Source organism: Poromitra crassiceps, assembly GCF_964638095.1.
Source record: "Poromitra crassiceps genome assembly, chromosome: 11".
NCBI lineage: Eukaryota > Metazoa > Chordata > Actinopteri > Beryciformes > Melamphaidae > Poromitra > Poromitra crassiceps.
Window position 1 is genome coordinate 30,442,015 of NC_139643.1, and position 8,861 is coordinate 30,450,875.

At 41.4% G+C, this 8,861-nt stretch overlaps 1 protein-coding gene across 1 annotated transcript in view; it reads right to left on the reverse strand.

The window, feature by feature from the left end:
- Positions 1 to 5,922, reverse strand: part of fam135b (family with sequence similarity 135 member B) — a gene marked incomplete at both ends in the record, with an annotated part of 37,201 nt that extends 31,279 nt beyond the window's left edge. Inside the window, one exon of the mRNA XM_083646802.1 lies at positions 5,846 to 5,922. Coding sequence (XP_083502928.1) covers positions 5,846 to 5,922 — 77 coding nt within the window. The remainder of the gene's footprint in view (positions 1 to 5,845) is intronic.
- Positions 5,923 to 8,861: the final 2,939 nt, after the last annotated feature.

The following is an 8,861-nucleotide window of genomic DNA, read 5'->3' on the forward strand; positions in this document are numbered from 1 at the left end:
ATAATAAAGGACTGTATGATACTATAACTTGCTGGTTCTGATTAGATTTAAACTTCGCTCCAGGTGTGTCTGTTAAAACACGGAAGCAGACAACTTATCTTCTTTCAAGACTTTTACTTGACTGAGCAATGGTCAGACATGGGCGTGGTTTACATGTGTATGTGGTTCTGTAAAGAAATAAAATATATATATGCATTATTATAATTACAATAATAAACTAGCCCACCACAAAGCCTATAGCATCAGTTATACATATATCCATCTATGCATACATACACACAGTATATACACTATTTATTTTTATTTTATTTATTTATTTATTTCAGGGACAGTGCAACATTAATGAACATTTTCATGTAAATGTGCCGGATTATAGCCTTAGCTAATTTCCATCCGCAGTCCCTCGACAGGTGAGGTACAGAAAAGTTTAAAAGAAGAAATAAGAAAATTAGTGCATACGTAGGGCATTCATACACATACAGCAATGTAAATGACACATACATACACATAGGGTAAACACAAACAACACAACACAAATATACACTATATACACTATATACTGACATAAACTATTGTATGTTCACTACATACATAGCCAGCATATCAGCCTCCATATAAACATACATGTAGCCTACATATATTGTGGAAATAACAATCACTAGTAATAATTACTATTACTTGCCTAAGCTTGATACAATAAAACTATTTAAATGTGCACCAAACCACAAACCACTATGAATTATACAATACTAATGCAGGGCAAACATCTGTTTCTAATATAATCTTAGTCATAGCATAGTCTCCGCAATGCACCCGACATAGGCACGGAGTATGGCATTCCATCAATTATTCAATTAACAGCCACCTGTACTAGGAGCGGAATCCATCACGCATCCTTATAAAGTAACTAAATCTCCTACATGAATATAAACTTATGCTTTACATTAACTGAATTTAACTGATAACTTAAACAGTGACATGACTTACAGGTCTCAGGGACGCACGCACATGAACCATGGACATGAACCATGCTCCCCACTCGCTTTGCTCTGTCCGCTCGCACTTCACCTCTCCAGCGCGTGCCCGCTACAGCGCGTGCCCGCTACAAACACGAGTCCATTCCAATCCCCAGCGCGTACCTGATCTGCATCCTCAGTAAACGGCGCTGATAGACGGCCTTTTGTACAAACACAATGCACCACTGTCTATCAGCCCCCCCCCTTCCCCCCCAAAAAAGAATAATGATAATTCTTGCCTTTTGAATTGAAAAAGGTTTTGAATGCAGAGTGATAATCGTGTGGGTGCCACTTTATTCGGAGCGCATCGCAAACTTAAAACCAATAGAAGCGGATCAACTTTTCTTACAATGTGATCATCAGACAAACATCAGCGTAGCCACTTGACGAGAAAGTGGCATCGAAGAAAGTGGGATGGTCTCCTTGGCCGACCGGTTAGCATGTTGGGCTTTGGTATGAGAGGCTAAACGAGACTCGGGTTCGATTCCCCCCTACACTAAAAACTAAAATGTGATGACCTACAACCAGGGGAGGTAGTGTAACTACTACTTCAACCCGGGTTAAAGGTGCACACGCTGGCCCTTGGCCAATGAGATTGTCCCTTTTAAGAAAAAAGAGGCAGCAGTAGTAGCAATTATGTGGGTTACAGTACACTCACCTGCGCAGGTGAGTGTACTGTAACCCACATAATTGAATGCAAGGTGACAGGGCACCATTTGAAGTGCATGAGATGCATTGCAAGCGGGATCATGATATTAACCTCACCTAAATTTGTGATCAACACTGATAATTAAGAATAGGGGTAGCCTGTCAGACAATATCTTTATGGAGTAAAATGCTGTAACAACTAGGCTACCTGATTTTCTTCTCATCACATTTTCTTTGGTTGATAATCGAAAAGTTTAATAAGCTCCTTTGTGTCCATTATTGAGATGCACCCTCAAGTTGCATGGGTAGGCTGATGGTTTTTTATGTCAAGGACCCAAAAATAGATTTCCCTATGACTGCAGATCTGCTTTGCTTTGATATTTTGTCTAGGAACCCCATCTAAGAAGATGTTTGTTGTAAGTTATGATTTAACATAGAATTCCATAATGGTCTATATCAGTGATTATCAACCTTTTTTATATGATGGACCCTAATTTAGTCCACATAGGGCCACAAACCCCCATTTGATGAGATTTTGTCTCTCGGACCCAAATCTGGGAATATTTTTTATTGTTAGATATGATTTAATAGAACCTTGTGTGGCAGCTGGATTCACGTGAGATCACAAGATCACAATCTTTTAGAGGAAAGTTTTAGTTAGATTTGAGAGGAAACTAAAAGGCTCTTGTCGCCATCGCGTGCTTTACAAATCAAATGCAGACTTAATCACTTTTTTGAATGCAATCAGTCGAAGGCAGAGTCTCTCAAAATGTACGGCTGCGTGCTTTTTCAGTCTGGTAGGATTATTGATTTCAGAATTCATTCTTGGTGTGCCAAGACGGTTCGGTCTTGTAAACTGCGAGTTCCCTTATCCCACAGTCTTAAAGCAATGCTTTATCTGTACATGAGGTACTTTTAAGTGTTCACATTGGATCTCTGCTGCAGCGCTGCTATCTGGAGCAACATGGCAACCAGTAAAAACAAACATAGTGCACTCAGCTGAATGGATTACAATGATAAAGCTTTAGCACATCCCCTCTCTGAGAGAGGTGGAATCATTTGGGTAAAGCTGGCCTTCCCAGATGACAGGTTTTAATCTCCCTGCAGACACATCATACACTATGGGGCCATAAACACGTTTACTGCCATGAAATATAAATCAAAACTCAAGCAAATCTGTAAAAAGAAGAAGAAAAAAGATTATGGTTAGATCTTTCCTTTGGTCAGTTGTGACAGTATGCTATTGAAATAGCTCTGTGGTCATAAGACCGTTGTGGTCAGAGTGGATGGGGGTTCAATTCCCGGCGTGTTCAAAGTCAGCATTTCAACCGTACATTTAACATTTAATGTTTTTGTTATTTAAGCCTAACCCAAACCTAATCCTATCAAGTTGTTTTAGTTGCCTAACCATAACCCAATTGTTTTATTTGCGTCGTGTTTTCAAATGAACTGGAAACCCCGGCTACGTTTTCAAATGTATGTTGGAAAATGTCGGTGAATTTGAAATGTTGATACTGCTATGCAATGTATTTTTGGTTCACAAATGTTGAATGTCACATATCCGGGGGTTTGCACAAAAGTAAACTGCTCAAATGTTATTCTGGCAACTGGGTTGGACGTACACAGGAGAATTCAACCCATGCTGAATCTGTATAGGGCTGTCCTTCCTATTCCTAACATGTTCCAGGGGAGTGGGGGTACTTTCTCAAACACTGCTGACAAAAGCTGACTCTGCTGGAACGTTGTTTTTTTTGGGGGGGGGGGGGGGTGGAACGTTGTTTGGGGGGGGGGGGGGGGTGGAGTGACAGAGGGAAGTCTGCACACTGGAGGCTGCGGTCAGTGCTTCTCTATTTCTGCAACATTTCAATGCACCAGGATCTTTTGCTGGCCCAATCAGCCTAACGACCCCAACACCAGGACCATGCAAGACAGGGCAAGGAGAACGGGAGGGTCGTCACGAAAGCTAAGATGGGGGACACTGGGACAAAATCTTATCAAATGGGGGTCCCTGGTGACATTTGTGTCCATTTAGGGGTCCTTGATGTGAAAAAGATTGAGAGCCACTGGTGTAATCCATGTCCATCAGCAGTGAAAGAACACTCTATTTCAGGGGTTTTCAAAGTCTGAGACTGTGGGCCTCCCCCCAGACAAGGCTTGGAAGAAGGTTTCTGGAAGAAGACCTTTCTGTAAGAAAGCCACGCCCCGAACTCATTTGATTGATCGCCGAAAATAACCTTAATCTTAACCAAAAACAAATGACTTGCCGCACGTTTTCAGAAAGAAGCAGTTGTGGCGACCAATCAAATGAATTCAGGGCGTGGCTTTCTTACAGAAAGGTCTTCTTCCAGAAAGGCTTGGGGGCTAACTTTGCCATGTGCGAAGAGCGTGCCCCCGCTCGCTTATTTCCTGGATGCCTATTGGATCATGATTCTATTATTTGATCCCACAGACAGTCAACAATTGAGCCAGGACAGCCTGATATTGCTGTTTGACATACTTCAGACTACAACAAATACATAAAAAGGTCTGTCTGAAGATTATTATTATACAGTCTATGGTCTGAAGGCATTTATTAGTTTCTGACTCTGGGAAAGTGGGGAAAACAGTCAAATTCCCCCCAAACTACTGAATCATTATCAATCTCTTTAACCAAACCACACACATTCAAGCTATTCTATGTGATCTCTTTTTGATAATGAATGTAATATTTTTTCACTTCCATTCACTGAGCCTCCCCTGAAACTGCTTGGAGCCCCCCTGGGGATCGAGGCCCTCGTTGTTGGAGGATGAGTCATGTCTGTGTCCAGCCATTTTATTCTACATGATCTTCATAATGGTATCCCATGTTAAATGGTGGTGGTGGAAGGGAAGTATGCACAAAGGGCAAAATGTCTAACCTGACTCTGCCAGATGGGGGCGCTCTTGTGAAATGTCTACCCCAAACTTGTCGTTCCACTTTGGAAAGAAATTTGTGCCAGCAAAAATTGTTTTGAACTGTATACATTTGTGTTTGCCATGCTGATATTGAACCGCCGGATTCAAAAAATCGATTTGTACTGCCTTCCAGTCGTCACTCAGGGAACAAACCACCCTTGTGTGCGGTGTGTCTCAAAGAGCTCCATCTGAATGAAGAAAACTGAACTTGAACTGGGAAAACCACATTTGAAAATGTAGTTAAAATTTGCATTCACTATTCATAGAGTGACAGTAAATTAAAGCCATGTAAAGTTTTCAATTTCAAACTGTGCCTTACAAATTACAGTAAATGTTTGAATGCATCCAACTTTTTAAATCTCTGCCAGGTGTTCAGTCGTGAGTGAGTGCGTGCGTGCGTGCGTGTGTGGGTGTGTGTGTGTGTGTGTGTGTCCATGCTGTGTGTGTATCTGTCTGTCTTGCTAATCTTGCATACTGCTTCACCAATCAGTCTAATATTTGCTGTGCACATTTATGCCTGTATGCTCAGATGCTCTGGTTCAAAATGCGACCAAACTTTATATGGATATGTCTATGGATTTCTATTTTTGAGCCACGACAAAGGCCAAAATGTGGCCTGCAACAGATTATGTAAGGCTTGGTTTTAGCCTAACCTGACTGACTGTCATGTTGACCAAAAAGTTGCCCAGTTACAGTGTATCACCACACTCTAAGTGATAAGTTAACCGACAAAGGCATTTCATAATATTGAAGGTTTTAAATAACCACTGCTGTACTTTTTAATTGAACGAATACAAATCACAATTGCAAATCTGGGTGAAAATGCCAACAAAAGAACTTGCCACCACTATGTAGCCTATGTACAGTCGTTTTGACTGGTTAACAGGTATTTTGTCCAAATCTAGGTTAGGTTTAGGTTATGGTTAGGTGTAGCGGAGCCTGGCAGAGATCTGCACTCTACTGAGTGCACTTTTCTAGTTACATTTGGTGATTCGGTATGTGAATGAGATATTCAAATGTATACAAATCAAATATAATCTCTACCGGCAGCAATCTCGATCCATACTCGGTGCTGCATGCATGACACCTAACATTATCATTGTGTTTCAGCTGAGGTAGGCTTCATCAAGGCTACATAATTGCATGCATAGTCAACCATTATGTTCATTGAGTGTGCTGAGTTGCCAGTTGTGAAGCCAGGCAAGCAAATAAAAAATTGTGATATCTGGAGAGACAAAAATGCTTACCCTCTTTGAAAGAGATCCACATTGTGAAACTTGTGCAACTCTAGAGAAAACTCCAGTGTTCCCTGTACTTCAGACATGGTATCATCCCGCTCATCACCTGTGAAAAGAAAGAACAACAAATACTGTAAATATGACATTTATATATCAATCACTTTATAGGAGCAGGGCAACAATTATCAACATTGTGTCAAGTAAAAAAAAAAAAAAAAAGCTACGCCATGCCAAAAATCCAAAGTGAAACATAAAAAAAAAAAAAAGTATGACATTTCTAAAACTATCTCCCACCACTAAGGCGATATGAGTCATGCAGTCTGGTGTGAAGAGACAGACATCCCGGTGTGAAAATAGTTATCATCATCACTGTCCAGGTATGCTGTGAAAACTGAACACCAACATAGGATCTCATTATCTTAAGAGTGAAACCACTGATCCGAGCGGCTCGCTCCTTCTCTTCGATCTGTATATTTAATGAATGTTGTGAGCTGATCTGAGGTCAGCTTCTGTTACTCTGGGCGCTTCCTTGGTTTGTGAGCTGATCTGAGGTCAGCTTCTGTTTGCACCTGATGCAACAATGATACATTGTTTCGTTTTTCAGCTGGTTCAGTTTGCTTTCACACCAGCCAAAAATCAAACGCTCCAGATAGGGTTACCATCTCTCCCGGATTGGCTCCGGTAATTACTGTAGCGTAGCCCCATGTCTCCCGGGATGGAAAGAATAAGTTGCCAGAGATTTTTTTGACGGATGAATTATAAGAATGTGTGCATTTCTTCCCGCAGGCCACGAGACTCCTTAACATACACAAATAGTGTAGTAGCCGCACTGTACCATACTGTAGCTGCTACCATTACGTATGTCTAACGTTTAATTGTATGTTTAATAAGGAATATGCTATTTGCACCTGTATGTCAAATACGCCGAATTTAAAATGCCGAGTTTAATTGTATGTTTAATAAGGAATATGTTATTTGCACCTGTATGTCAAATACACAGAATTTAAAATGTTTAAGCACGTCTAAAGTATGCACCCGACACGTGCACCTATGTGCAGTGAATATGCCACTGCCTCTGACTTGTCTTATCACTATACTGCCTTATGCTTGTTGTGTCTCTTGTTGTTTTTGCACCCATATGCCCTGTTATATTTGTACTATTTGCACTATGTTGTAAACGGAGTCCACAGCACAAGAATTTCACACGTGATACTTGTACCATGGAGTGACAATAAAAATCTTGAATCTTGAATCTTGAATCTTGAATGCGTTGTGTACGTTGTACGTCGGCATTGCGTAATGGTGACAGCGAGTGTGTGTGTGTGTGTGTGTGTGTGTGTGTGTGTGACAGAGAGAGAGAAAGAGAGAGAACTACTGTGTGTCATTATGTGGCAATAACAAGCAGTCTGTTTAACCCCCCCCCCCCCCCCCCCATAAAATAAAGCTGTCTATATTAGCCTATTATCATGGAAAATTGAAAGGATTGCGTGTGTTTTTTTTTTTTCATTCATTCATTTTTTGGTGTGTAAATTAAGAATTCATGAAAGGCCTAGAAGCATTTCAGTTTTGAATAGGTGTGGTGAACCTGCTCAAATGAAAAGAATATCATTATCAATGAGTTTTAGTGTCGCATGATGGTGTAGATGCTGATTCAGAGGTTTTTTCCACTGACAAGAATACAATTGCTTTTAGAATACATGGCAGCTTCAGTCTAAAAGACACAAGGAACCCTAATAATTAGCTGTAATCAGTCACGCATAGTGTTAGGGATTAGATATTACAGAGTACAGACTCATTTTAACATGAGGCCTATCCAGCATTGCCTCAGCTTATTGAGATGAATGAATGCAAAGACACTACTCTAGGCAAGGTGCTAAAATGGATCAAGCCAGTGAAAATGGATCTCTGGAGAAGAACCTGTAAAAGGCAGCTCTAAAGTTCACTTACCCATGTGAGTGAGCACTGATTCCCAAAGCAATTCAATGTCAATGTTTCTCCAGCCAACTGCGATTTTAAATGGCAATCATGTAGATTTATTTAAATTGACATCTGACCAGAAAGATAATGAGGGGGAAACATTACCAACATTACTATTGCTTTCACCTTGACGTGTGCTTTATTGTTTGCTAAGTTAGCTTCTTTAGGCCAAACAAATCCTGAAACGCCCTGAAACAACTGAGCCGCCGCCAACCATGATGGTGTTTCCAGTAAAGTGCATCATAACCCCTTATTACAGGCTTTGAAACATAATCCTGGCACATGTATCATCTCAATGTTAAGCGTCGTAAAAGACAAAATGATTGCAGTGAAACACCTTTGAGAAGTGAAGAAGAAAACTTTACTTCTTCAGTAAGCATCGACACCAGTCCTCGGCTCGGGGGGTTTAAAAAGCAGAATCCTGTTTCAATCCACTTTCTTAAAGTAGCATAGCTTTGAGTGTAACATTTATCTAGACTAACCCTGTTTCCCACAGCGCTGGGCCAGCTGGCCCCACCGGGGTCAGAAGATGGCAAAGTCAGGACACTCAGTCAGTCACTCAGTCACTCAGTCACTCACTCACCCACTCACTCAGGTAGGTGGTAGCGAGTCGGGAATCGAGAGGTGGGTAGAGGGAGTGGCTAGGGGGACATGGGTGGTGGAGGGCAAGGAAGGGGGGCTAGGGGAAAGGGGCCATAGTTAGGGATAGGAAGGTGGTTGAGAGTCGGGATTTGAGGGGTGCAGTATAGGGGGAGTGGCTAGGGGGTTAAGACAGTCATCACATGGGGTGTTGTGAGAAGTGTAAAGTAGCACTAGCGAGTGAGGTACTTCATGATATTTTGGTCAGAATCGATGAAAAAAGTGGGGGGAAAAGGGGTCCATGCAGGTCGAAAAATGCTCCACTTGATTTAAGCTGAGGAGACAGGTGTCTTTTTACATACAAATCTTGCCTCGTGCAGCTATAATGAAAAAGGGATCTGTAAATCAGAACCTCAGCCCTCCAAACCAACCGGTCCACTGAACAAGCAACATGAGTCCAAAATAGGGC